The sequence below is a fragment of the Strix uralensis genome, chromosome 16 (genome assembly GCF_047716275.1).
Source record: "Strix uralensis isolate ZFMK-TIS-50842 chromosome 16, bStrUra1, whole genome shotgun sequence".
Lineage (NCBI taxonomy): Eukaryota > Metazoa > Chordata > Aves > Strigiformes > Strigidae > Strix > Strix uralensis.
Window position 1 is genome coordinate 3,049,476 of NC_133987.1, and position 13,154 is coordinate 3,062,629.

The following is a 13,154-nucleotide window of genomic DNA, read 5'->3' on the forward strand; positions in this document are numbered from 1 at the left end:
AGCGGGGTCTTGAAGGGACAGAGGATGTAGCAAGAACCACCCCAGGGAGGAGGAGAGTGACCCTCCGTTTGACTGGGTACATGACAAACTCTCCTGGTAATGCTCCAGCATTTCCAGACCATGCTCCAGAGCCGTTGGAAGAGCAGCTCCCCCTCACAAAGAGATCAGACACAACCTTCAACTCCCTTCTTAAATCAAACTTTTCTCTAAATAAAGCCTGAACTCAAGAAATCCATTTTATTGCAAGAGAGAGCTTGAAAATTCATTTGGTTCATATACCATGCCTTCATAGTTTGAACTTTACAAGGTATTTATTTACTGGAGTTATTTAAGGAATCTTTCCCAGCTAAGAGAAATATAAACACTGATTTTTCTGCCTGAAGTCCTACAGCTGTGAGCCACTGTACAGTCCTCTCCCGTGGCAGCACCATGCCCACAGCCGTCTGAAAGGGAGATCACTCCTCAGACACAGAAAGGGAAGGAGCTGTGTGCCCGGCTCCAGCAGAGGCAGAGAAGCAAATGGGGCCATGAAGGGCACCGTGATCCTGTCACATCCATTCGTCTTACTGGATGAAGTTCATCAAACCACAGGCATCAGCAAAAGGCAAGCAAAGGCTGTCAGCAACCTGTGCCATCCACATTCATCCTCCTGCAGCGTCCCATGCTGCTACCATGCTGGAGAGCACTGGCTTCAAAAAATCCACCTCTAAATGCAGATGCCACCCTGCTTACTGCAGATCAGGGCCTTCCAACCACAGTCTTCCTGCTGCAGACATCGCTCTCACACCCATGGTCCTACCCAGCAGGCAAAGGCTTCTAGCCATGGAACCACAGGACCATGGAAAGAAATCACCTTGTCCCTTCCCATACCAATAGAGAGAAGGGAGAAACCGGGATAACCTAAAAGACAGAAGTACCACACGAGGGGGGCATCAGTGACAATCTGCAGGCTCGGGGAAAGCAGCACCCTTTCAGTTGGCTGGGAAGGAGATCCAAGCTCCAGGCAGCAAGAAGGGAGGCGGAAGCCAGGACGCTGCAGTGCTCTCCTCCAAGCTCCAATACAGGACGTGACACTTCCTGGCTGCACTGACCCGTCCCGGTCCCCTCCTCTCCCCCATGCTTCAGGAGTCAGCTCCCAACACTGTCCGTTCCAGGGACACCATCCTGCCTGATGCTGGGATTTCCACCTACTTGACTTTCTGCACTGACAGCTCTCAGGAAAACCAAAGAGCCTCCCAGAAAGGCCATCAGCTCTTCCCTCAAAGGTCTGTGTCAGCCCTTGCAGTGGCAGGGCCACCGGTGTGGCAAGCTCTGGCAGGAGACTTCCCTGCCTGCTTCTCCACCATGTTGTGGTGCCTGGCAGCTCCACAGCCTTCCCTGCAAGCTAGTGGGAGATGCACAGAAATGGGAGAGGATATGGGACACACATCTTCGGCTGTCCCCCACAAGTCACCGGTTCCCCAGCCTTGACGACTGGCAGCACACCAGACTACAGCCTGCTCCCACCAGACTCCTACCTAGGACTGATGGACAATTCAAGTCCCTGGCCTGGAGCACCAGACAATTTAAGGGTCCAAAGATCACAGAGGGCACAATGCTGGAACCCATCCTTACATGGTACAGCCCATACCAGCACATAGTGGATCATCACAGCAGCCTCTGCCCCACAGCAACACCTACCCCTCAAAAATGAACTGGCTGAAGGAGAGACCCAACCGCAGCCTGTCCAAGCTCTGTACTTCTCCCCACAAAGCCTGGCTGTCTCCTTTCCCAGCAGGCAACAAGCCTGCAGTTGTCTCCACCATCTATTCACCAGACCCATCTGCTGCGTAACACACATGGTCTCCAGCCCCAGAAAATGCAACTGAGATAAACATCACCTGCCACCTTCCCAGACGCCTGTGCAGGAGAGGAGCTCCTCTCAAAAACAGCTACTCCACAGTGACCTGGCAAAGTCATCTACCCACAGCAGGGCTTTTCCTGGGAAGGGGACACTTTACAGGGAGCACGATGACACAAGCTGTCAGCAGCCCGGCGGGCAGGCAGCAGGGATCTGCCAGAGGCTCTTGTTGGGTGCACACAGCAAGAAAAGGGCAACAGCCGTACAAGCCCACACCTCCAGCAGCATGGACAGGGCTGGCCCCACATGGCCACGCTTCCACTGCAGTAACCAACCAAGACAGGGTGCACATCAGCAGGCAGGAGACACCACCATGTTGGCAGGACTGCACTTACCTTGGCAGTCACAAGAGTGTAATTGCAATACTTAAAAATGAATATAGAAAGTACTCAACCAAGCAGGCAGCTTTCAGCATGCTGATCAGGTCCCAGGGAATCTCACTGCTTGCTCTGCCTTGAGGATTTAGGAGTGCCAGACAGCCCGCTGCTGAGGTGACAGCCTCTAGAGAGGGGATGTTGGCTGGGATACCCCAGCAGCCTTCACAGGCAGGATCTGGCAGCAGATATGCCCAAAAGATGTGTGGCTGTCTCCCTCTGGACACTGTTTCTGAGAGCACAGAGGTGGCAGGGGAAGGCTGTCATCAGGAAGGAAGGGAGAATTACTGCAGGGACATCATAGCCCTTTGCTTCCAATGTACAGAAACTTTCCTCTAACTGAAGCGGAGCAGAATTGTTAGGACAAGACAGGGAAGGGATTAAGAAGGCACCAACTCATCACCTTCCAAACCCACCTTGGGATAGTGATGTCTCCCTCCTAGGGCTCTGCTAAGCCATCGCTTAGTTTAGGAGGCTCTGCTGAGCTTGCATGTCCTGCTGCTACAGAGCCCTGGCTCCTACACAGCCACCAAACAAGCCGGGGTCTCCACCACCTTTGGGTGTCATCTGGGACCAAAGGCTTTTCTGGAGCCTCACCAGAGCAGGGCAAGATGGGAAGGAACAGGGCAGGGTGCGAGGCCAGGATGTGCCCAAAAACCTGCAGTTTGCGTCTTTCCTATCGGCAGGGAGCTGGTGGTGGGCCAAGCCTGGGTGATGTGCAGCTGAGCTCCAGGGCAGGAGATGGCAACCAGCCCTGGCCAGAAGCACCTCAGACTGCCAGAGCAAATGGCTCGAGGTGACCTGGGCACTGGAGCGAGAGATCCCAGGGCTCTACTGCAGAGCCCACACCGGCGACAGGATTATAGGAGCTTGTGTCAATCACACACAGCAACAGAACCAGGCTGTTTCTCTAAATAAAACTCCTCCAGACCAGCTAAAGCCTTAAAACTTACTGCTTTGGTTCTCTCCCACAATAAATAAACAAATAAATAAAAATCAATTGTTCTAGTCAGTAACGTACAAAGCCTGAGTTCTCTGAAACAGAACACGTTGTAGCAAAATCCTCTTGTTCAACAAAGACAAGAAAAAGCACCAGAACTTTGTGGAAGAAAAAGAAAAATCACAAAAAACCCAAACAAAATCCTGCCTCAATTGTCTCTGAGCTGCATATCACTTCCCCTCCTCCCCATCCAGCTGTTTTCTATTTAACTCCTTCTTTCAACAGCACAGTGTGCTCTGACCTAAGAGAGAACTGCTGAGCCACCTCCCGCGCTGACCTACCACATCTCCAGAGCCAGCCGGAGCAGGAGACGTCCACGCCTGGGCCAGAGGGGGTGCGGGAGGTCAGGAACCAGCCTTGGTTCTGGCAGTTGAACTGTTAGAAGGGCACGTGGGTTGGGATCATGGCCCACACGTCATGAAGCCCAGGCAAGGAGATGCTGTTGCCTGAGCTGACTCACTGTTGCAGAGCCAGGCAAGGGCTGGTAGGCTGGACCAGGGGAAGGCTGCAGCAGATATACTGGCAGAGCAACACAGAAAGACTATGAACCGGGACTTTCCACTTTTTACAAATTTCTATAGGAGCATCAGTGGAGAAAAACAGTCTCTGATTCACACTTCTAAACCCCCAAGGCTATAGAAGTAAGCTCACGAGCTCTCTGCTAGCATCATACAAACAAGGCAGGTTGCATAAGTATTTCCAAATCCTGCCTTTCCCACTCCTCCAAAGTGAGACAAGAAAATGAAACTGGCTTCAATACCAGTGACCTTTACCCAATCTCAGAGAGGCACAGGCAAAAATGAAGCACCAGAAGGGACCTGTGCCTTTGCCCTCTTCTCCCACTTTGCACCAGCACATATCTGCTGAGCAAGGGCAGAGACAGCAAAGAAAACCTCCCCTACACTCACCCACGGTCTCTTGGAGGATCATATCAAAGCAGCCACGTCAGGCAGTGCCAGGCAGGCCCACTGCAATGGCACAAATGTGCCCACAAAACAGGAACCGCTGCTGGACCTCTCTACCTGTGAGCGAAAGCAGCACCCACTTGCACAAGAACAAGCATGGAGGATCCCAGGATAACTCAGGTCAGAAAGGACCTCAGAGAGTCTCCAGTCCCAAACTTCTTCTTCACACTGCATCTCTTAAGAGATCACAGCAGGTTGTTCAGGTTTATACAGTCTGGTCTTGAAAACCTCCAAACATGGAGACTACACAGTCTCTCTGGGTAACAAACTCTACTAACTGACTGTCCTTGGGGCAAAAATGCTTCTCCTTACACCCAGTCTGAGCCTCTCCTGTTTCATCCCATGCCTGTTGTTTCCTGTCCTCCTACCACACACGGCTGTGAACAGCCTGGCTCTGTCTTCTGGATGATGTCCCTGTAGGTACTGGTAGACCTCCTCAGAAGCCTTCTCGCCTCCAGCCTGAACGAGCTCAGCTCCCTCATCCTCTCCTTGCAGGACACACACTCCAGCACCCCGACCACCTTAGTGCCCCTCCACTGAACCAGGAGCAGTCTCACAACTACACCTTTCTGGCTTGCACTCTTGCTCCCCTTGCTCAGCACCGGGGAAGTGTTTGGTACTGTATGGGTCTGAACAACCCCGCAGAACAGGGCTGGTGGTGTGAATCCCCCCCAGGAGAGCTGAGAAAGTGCTAAGGGAGACCTGGTTGAAAAGCTGCTACAAAACACAGCTTCACCCTAGCAGGAATCTGCCAACTTCAAAAGCACCTTCTGGTGACTATAAAGGGACTAATTTTTAGAGAAACTCTTGCTAGAATAGCTTGGCTTTATCACCATGTCTGACACCTCACGTTGTTCCAGGCACCACCACTACAAGCAGCTGTCCAGCCCAGGACAGAGGTTGGCCTCTGAGCAGACCTGGCCTGTAGCATCCAGAACCTGCAGCTCCCTGTATGAAGCAGCACTGGGATCATCACACCAAGGTCAGAGGAAGAAGGAAAAACCAACTCCAAAAAGGACACTACCTTCTTCATGAAACCTCTGTCTCATACCAGGTGGCTCCTCCAGCTGGGACTGGAGCTGGGGCCTTGGTCTGAGCTCCTGGCTGCACCATTCTCTCTGTTCCATCAGTCTGGTGGAGGGGAAACCCAACAGCTACAACTACACAAATGCCTCCTTTTGTTGAGGCGGTTGATGACTAAGACTTCTTGATCCTGAAATATTAATTTTGAAGTGCTCCAGAGCTTTATTATATATTTGTATCTGCTCTCACTCTTTAGAGTCAATCCAGGACAAAATGTCAACTAGTTCCCAGAAACACAGCTTAAATAGGGAAAGGCAAAACAACTGAGGGATCAGCCCGATCCACTTCCATGCCAAACTCTCCTCTGGCTAGGACACCCCTTCTTTCTGGAGGTTACCCCTTCCCTGCCCAGTATCAGTGCTCCTGACCATTCACTGGGGCAGGACAATTACATTTATGCAGAAAATAGCATTTCCCACTGGTAATAACTTGCAATGAATTGAAGCAGGACAATGGTGACAGATGAAAATCACTCATCAAAGCAGAAGGGGGGGAAAAAAATTCTAATTCTGCAGCAGGAGACTGTGCAAGGGTGAGTACTTGATGGTGAACGGGTCCATTAAGGACCCATCAACACCACATAACCCTCCCCAGAAGGTGCCAAGAGGCTCTGAGTTTTTCAAGCTGATGACGCACTCCAGCTCCTGGGAATTTCTTGGTCCCATTGCACCAAATCTCAAGAGGGTTTTTGCACAGTTTCTATTTAGCTTCTAGTTTTCCCACGCTGGACACAGCTCCGCCAGCTCAGATGTGCTCCACCAGCCAGGGAGAAAAGAGGCTGTGCGTTTCAATGAGAAGTTCCCAGGGGAAAACTGAACTCTGCTAATGAGAAGTCTGAGAAAAAAAAACACTGGCTCCAGATGTATGGAGTTCATTCAGCAGTATATTTTTGTGGCAGCCAACAAAACCACAGAACACGCTCTCAAACTGCAGCTTTCCCTGCCATTTACTGTGGCGTCACCTTCCCCAAAACAGGGCTTGCCTGTCTTAAGACAGACAGATGTTAATGCTGGGTGAGAGGGGACATTTTGCTGTAGGACAGAGAAGAAAGGACTTCCAAGGCAACGCTCTGCAAGTACAACTGCTTGTGAAGGATGCAAACGGAACATTTGCCGGCCATGAAGAGGCCTCAAGAACCTGTCAAGAGTGCAGTGGGAAGTGGGAGGAGGGCAGAGGCACAGCTGGGACAGGAGCACTCTGAAAGCTCCTGTAACATGCACCAAAGTCTGGCTTGATGAAGGAAGGAAGTTGAGGAGACCATCATCACTTGGAGGGTCCTCTTCACAGCTGAAATCCCTTGCTGGGTTTGGCCCAGAAAAATGAAAGAAGGAGCAGAGTCTTTGAAGGGATCAGCCCATCTGAATACGCGGTCACTAGCACTGCAGGCCCAGCACCACGAATGCAAAGTGACACATGTCTGCAAGGAGCAGGCCTCACATTAGCTTTCCTCCAAGGCTAAGGATATACAGGCAGCGTTATCCTAAACTGATGGACTGGAGACAAGAGATTTTTATCGTTCTTCATGCAAAATCATCAAAGCAGAATCAGAATCTGGAAGGCTTGCCTTGTGAGAAAAACAGGACGTGCACCATTAGCCTTTAATATACCTTAATTGTCTCGGTGTTGTAAGATACTAGTTTTCAGAACAAAACCAGTTTGGCTGGCAGGGTGCTGTGCAGTATAGGCATGCTGAGACAAGACCATTCTCAAAGGCTCTTCTGCTAATGAATAGGTTACCCAAATCTCTGCCAGGGCAACAAGAAGAATCCCTGGGGATACAAAAGGAAGAGGCAGACCGAGTATTTCAAGGAGGCCAGTAAAGTCCAAGTTCTAGCTTTGCTCTAATGTCATGAGGTTTTGCAAGCTCTGGATTCACAAGCTTTTGATAAGGGTCCAGGTGTCTCACCCTAAAGAAGCACCTCCTGCACCTACCCAAGGTTATCAGAATGCAGGGCCCAGACGAGATGGCCAATGGCAATGTGACCTCTTCAAAACTCAGGATGGAGGCATGGGGAATGTGCTACACTGGCACCCAGTTGCACGGGATCATCAAAGGACCTGCTTTGCTGCAGCAAGGCTTGTAGAAGAACACTCCAGGAAGGTCCCTCTGGAGCCCCAGTCCTGGAGACAGCCACCAGCACAGCCTCAGCTCCTCTCAAGCTACGCTGTTTCTCATTAAGGTCAATTCCAGCCTGTTGTTATAATTAATAACCTCATCTTGCCTCCCTGCATGCAAGCATGGGAAATTTCTGCAGTTGCAATCACAGTTCACTTCAAAGAAACCAATTTAGCACAGCGCTACTGCTGCCATCATTCCTGTACTCAATTACTTTATTTACCTTTTCTGTACCTAATTTCCCTGGTCTTTTGGGTATCTGGGGAAATTAAGAGCAAACAATATCAAGCTCCAGTTGCACCCAAGTATTATATTAGGTGAGGAAAATGTGTCATTAACTCAGGCCAGCACCATACTATGTATATGCTTAAATAGGTTCGATAATGTCATAATACATTGATGTGGCTCAAGGTGGTGATGAACTGAATGGTGTCAATCCATTTCTTGCCTTACTTTGACTACACGGCATGGACTTTGTCTGAAATCCACCTAGAGTGGATATCTGAACCCACTTAAGAGCAAATACACAATGGAGGTACACCAGTTTTATGGGGTTTTGTCACAGTTGCATGAAATTGGTGTAATTTGGCTGTAGAAAGCCCAAAAGATCTCTGCAGATACCCTGGTTCTGCTAAAACATTTGGGGGCACCTCAGCATGCCTGCAGCTCCCACAAAAGCGGCTCTTTCAGGGGAAAAAGGACCGCAGTCCTCCAGCAAACACAACATAAGAATTAAAAAATTTTTTTTTTATTTTGTTAAAAAAAAATAGACCAGAAAGGCCTGAACCCTAGAAGACTGATGGACCCCAATTATGTTGGATACTAGCAGCTTCAGCTACAAAAAGCACTTAGCAAGAGAGCACTTAGAAAACAGTAGTTTTGTTTTTTAGAAAGCCTGGTAAAAAATGGTTCAGCTACCTTGTATATTTTTTGTAATTTCACTCTATCTTTGGTCTGAGAACTGTCCCAGAAAGTTTCACACATAAAATTGTCCAGCAAAATTCATGAGCATCTAAAATGAAGGAAGATTCAGTCTCCATTGAAATCAATCCCACAGACCAACATGATACATCTTACAGATCTGCTACTGAATAAAACAATTACCTGTTTGCAAGACAGCTTATATAGAAAGGCTCAAAAAACCCCAGACTTTCACACCCAGCCATCAAACCAAGGCCTCCAGACTGAAAAACTGAGATGTGATCCACAACCCAAACAGGGTAAAGGTCTTGCCAACATTATGTGGAAACACACGGATTATGCGAGCTGCTGTAACTCAGCTTTTGGCCCTTCAGACTCATCTTTTAAGCAATGCCTGGGGAAAGTTTTTCTGGAAGCAGCAAAAGGGAATTTGGGAATTATATTTTCTGGAAAGGTTTTCATGAGAACGACCTGCTGCCAACCCAAGTCCCACAGTGATCTCCAGCCAGCATCTATCAGGTGGCAATGCCCATGAACACCAAACCAACCTCCTAGACCTTCGACTTTCCACACCGAGATGACAGAACAAAAACTCAGTATCAGCCACTAAGGAAGAGGGCTGATCCCACACCCCAGCAGTCAGGGACAAGACTGAAACACCAGCACCAGGGATGCTCCTCGCTGTGCGAGGTGCTCGCTGCATATGTACACCGGTGGGTGCCCCGGAGCCCCGCTCACTCGCTCATGCTGAGAACAGGTTTAGTACAAATGTGCATTGTGGTTTCACTTCAAAGGCCCCAGCAGGAGGGAGTTTGCATTTATTCACATGTGGAGAAGCCTGAATGCTTCTGCGGAAAAGAACGAAGAATTTCAAACTCTGAAAAGATCTCCTTGGTTAGGAAGGAAGACTTTGAAGGAAGTGCAGGGGCTCCAAAAACTTATTTAATCATTCCCTGACTGGCCCTTCCTGGAAAGCTTCTCAAGAGCCTATGAAGGGTCAATCATGGTGGACACCTTCCCTGGTTGGTAATACAGATGAACTGAAAAAAGGTGAATCAGGGTGAGGGGAGAGCGGTTCAGCTGCCAGGCAGCAAGGCAGGCTACGGTCAAAGGCCAAACAGGTTCAGATCTGGCAGAAGAGGAGTGACTCCTGCTGACCTGGCTGCAGCGTTCAGCCTCGACTCTCAGACCAAAAAACTCTAGCCCTTTGAAGATGGAAGGAGAAGAGATTATTACAGAGCAAACACAGCCCTGGCAACCTCAGCACATCAAGGACTAATGGAATGCCATCAGTCCGATCATGCACCCATCAGGGACCAGTGAGACACCGAATGCTCTGGGATGAGCTGTAGCACAAGCCCTCCATGGAGCAGCATCCTTTAAACCTCAAGGTGTGCCAGGAGAAGGGTGGGAGATACCAGGAGCACCTACTGGCCTTCTGCGTCCGCAAGGAACCTGAGGACAAACACACCTAGAGCAGTACAAAGACAAATCACACCCTAGAGGCAGCCTCTCCTCTTGCAGTCACGAGGGCTCCCTGCCGATCTGGACAAACTGGTGAGCAGTTTAACATGGAACAAGAGAGCAGAACACATCATATAGGTGCTACTCCCATCAGGAGCACAGACCTCCAAGCCTTCGCTGAAGTTAGGCTAGCACAAGATGTATAGAAATCAGGGGATATCAACAACAACAGGGAGAGGATTTATGACCGACATGCCAGATCTAGGAGGACTAGAAGATACTGGCCAGGAACAGCTGGGAAGATGATGTTCTTTACTACTACTATTATGCCAATTCATTTCAAATCATGGCAGGTTTTAATTTAAAAAGCCAACAGAAATTGTATCCTTTAAAAAGGGCAGAAAAGTTGGTAACAGCAATGAACTAGGAGAAGATCCCAGGGAAAACCAGCACAGGGTTAATACCTCTCTCAGAGCATTAACAGTAGCCAATAAATGGCACCCAGGGAGGCCACAGAACATCCCCTTCAACATGTCTTTTGCCCAGAGAGGAAGAAGGGCAAGGCTTTGCTGTCTTCACAGAATCACAGAATCATCTAGGTTGGAAAAGACCTTGAAGATCACCTAATGCAACCATTAACCTAACACTGACAGTTCTCAACTACACCATATCCTTAAGCGCTATGTCAGATGCATTGCTGAGACCTAAACAAGGCTAACATACCAAGGAGAGACGTCCTTTTTGGCTCCATCAAGGACGTGTGCCACTCCCTCTGATCCAATGGTGGAGGGGTCGTTCTCTGTTACTGTCTCTTAACCATCTCCACTGAGGAACTGCTGGGCGCCAGGCCTGGCCATCAACCCTTCTCACCAAGGCCAGGGGGGGTATCTGCTATCCACGCCTGTGCGTTGGCCACAGGAATTCCTGCCTGCCCATGTGGTGTCTGCCCAGAGACAACAGGATGGGAACAGCTTCGTATCAATGATTATCTATAATGCTTGGGTCAGGAAAAGCGGGAGGGATGGCCAGAAGAGCTCAGAGTGGAAGGATTTCAGATGAAATGTGGGAGAGAATGGACTAGAGGACATCTCTTAAGACATCTCACGTCTGAAGAGCATGGCATGGGACAGAATTGAGGAGCTGCAGGTGAAGCTCTGTGAGCAACTTCTCACCCCCACCTCACTTCCACAGCCAGCGTCACCAGCTCAGCTCCAAAACACCATCCTGTACTTTCAGAAAGTAAATTAAATCCTTTTTTCCCAGGATGAAAAGGAAATTCAAAGCTATATGCTGCCTTTGAGGCCTGAAAGGAAAAATACTGTCGTTGGAGGGTGCCACGCAAGCGTGGAGAGGGCCGTCTGCCCCCTCGCACGGCCCTGCAGGGGTTGTAGAGTGGTGGGAGCAATCGCAGTGCAGGCACAACCATGGGGAAGGAGGTGGGAGGACCCTGCTGAGCCCCTCTCTCCTTTTGTCTCACCAGTTCCCAGCCCTGCCCACAAACAGCTGCATGGCACAGGCCGCTATTTGCGTGAGCAACAACCGTCTTTTCCCCTAAATTCTCCTGAAAAAACAAATCAAGGCATAGCTCCAAGGTGCAATTAAGAAAAAAACAACAGTAATTAAGATCTTGGTACCATTTGAGATGGAGGGAGAGAGAAAGACTGTAAGGTCTGAGACTAAGGAGAGCGAGGCTGCAGCCTGGCAGAAGGAAGAAGCAGAGCCCCCAGCTTCCTCTTCCTCTCCTGGGCCGTCACCCCAGCTCCTGGCAGACCTGCTGCGGGGCACTCCTCCTGTGAACGAGGAAACTTCTCAGGGCCCAAGCCCATGCTGCCAAGCTCTGCTGCGGCACCGTCCCACGCCAGACCACGCAGCTCCCCGCCACGCTCAGGGCACCACGAGCAGGACCTCACGCCTCCCGGCGAGATGAAGGCAGCCGGGCGCTGTGGTCCATTGCCAACGGCTGTCAGGCTCTCTTCAGGATGATTAACAGGCCTTAATGAAAAGCTAAGCCAGTCCTGTGCCTCAGGAAAGCAGTTCATGCTTAATAACCCAGCCAACAAGCTTCGCACTGATCTGCAGAAAGAAAGAAGGATTGCCAAGGGACAGAGGAAGAGAGAGGAACTCTGGCAACTCCCGATGTCCCTGGAGTTCAGCCTATGGTTGGATCAGGGCACGGTAATCAAGCCACCACAGCTACGCTACAAATGTCATCTGCCAGCAAGGGGCAAGGCGAGGATGGAGGTTCCTCCCAGAGCCAATGCCACCAACTAGCAAGCCCTGCTATGTTTCGACCTGCTCCACTGGTGACAAGAGATCAGAAAACAGAGGGCAAACCTGAATGGTTTCTTCTACTTCAAGAACAACATTTGAAAACCCCTCCAAAGAACACCGATCCCAGAGGAGGACCTCAATGCACAGAGCAGAAGCTCAGGGCAATGACCCAGATGAACAGGGTATTGGAGTTTGCACACACATGCACACACTCTTTCCACCTAGTCCTTGGCCTCACACACAACTTCCAAGTGCACTCACATTCACTGCCAGGTGCTGGAAAAAAAACACACAAGGCTTGGTGCAGCCTGCTGCGCTGGAGCCATGTCCCTCCACGCTTTACTGACCTGGGGTGAAGCAGGGCCGAGGGTTGGCTTGGTCAGCTTGCCTGCCTGGGCCCGCATGGAGTGCAGAGGCTTTGAACCACAGTAAACCCCACCAACCTCACAGATGGCTCCAGCCTTTCCTGCTCCTGGATCATCCGCACCTTCTCCAGCTCTGTTCCCCTTCCCAGGTTATGTCAGGTCAAGCAGATGAATGCAAGACTGCACAAAATTTGTTGCTGCATCAGCTGCGGTTTTGGGAGCCTGTTGCCATGCTGCAGCCAGCAGGTTCTGTTCTCCTTGCAGGCTCAGGGGGAGGAAGAACAAGGCATGAGAAGCCACCTCAGGTGCTGTTCAGACTCTGGGCAAATGAACCAGCATCTCCTCCACGCAATAGGAAGAAGCAGCAATTTATTCTGACAAACAGTGAAAGCCTGCAGCGGGGTTGGCCCTTTCTGTCAAAGCTGGTGTACACACAGAGGCTTATGTGCTGGAGCGAAGAGGGGAGGGTACCGGCAGTCAAGTGATATACGCATCACTCACAGAGGAAGACGATCAGCAACTCAGAAGAACCAGGCTGCAAAAGATACCTGCCTACCCACGTGGGAGCCCGGTGGCAGGCAAGCACCGTGTGTGCTAGCCAGCCATCACTGCTTGTCCTCCACACCCAGAGCTGCCAGCGAGCAGCAGGGGCTCAACACGGCACTCAGACACACACCGCGGCACCTCTCAGCACA

The 13,154-nt window shown here is 50.4% G+C and overlaps 1 protein-coding gene across 16 annotated transcripts in view; it reads right to left on the minus strand.

Annotated features, from left to right (window-relative positions):
- The window catches only part of CAPN15 (calpain 15), a 61,580-nt gene that overhangs the window by 17,475 nt on the left and 30,951 nt on the right, over positions 1 to 13,154 (minus strand). Inside the window, exon 1 of one of the 16 annotated variants that reach the window (XM_074886719.1) lies at positions 12,538 to 12,556. The exons of 14 other annotated variants lie outside the window; for them this stretch is intronic. Coding sequence is in view for 1 of the 2 variants with exons in the window: in XM_074886720.1 (XP_074742821.1) it covers positions 3,556 to 3,560 (5 nt within the window). In the remaining variant the exon portion in view is untranslated. Of the gene's footprint in view, positions 1 to 3,555; positions 3,716 to 12,537; positions 12,557 to 13,154 lie in introns of those variants that run through there. One more of the 16 variants, XM_074886720.1, reaches the window with a different exon arrangement.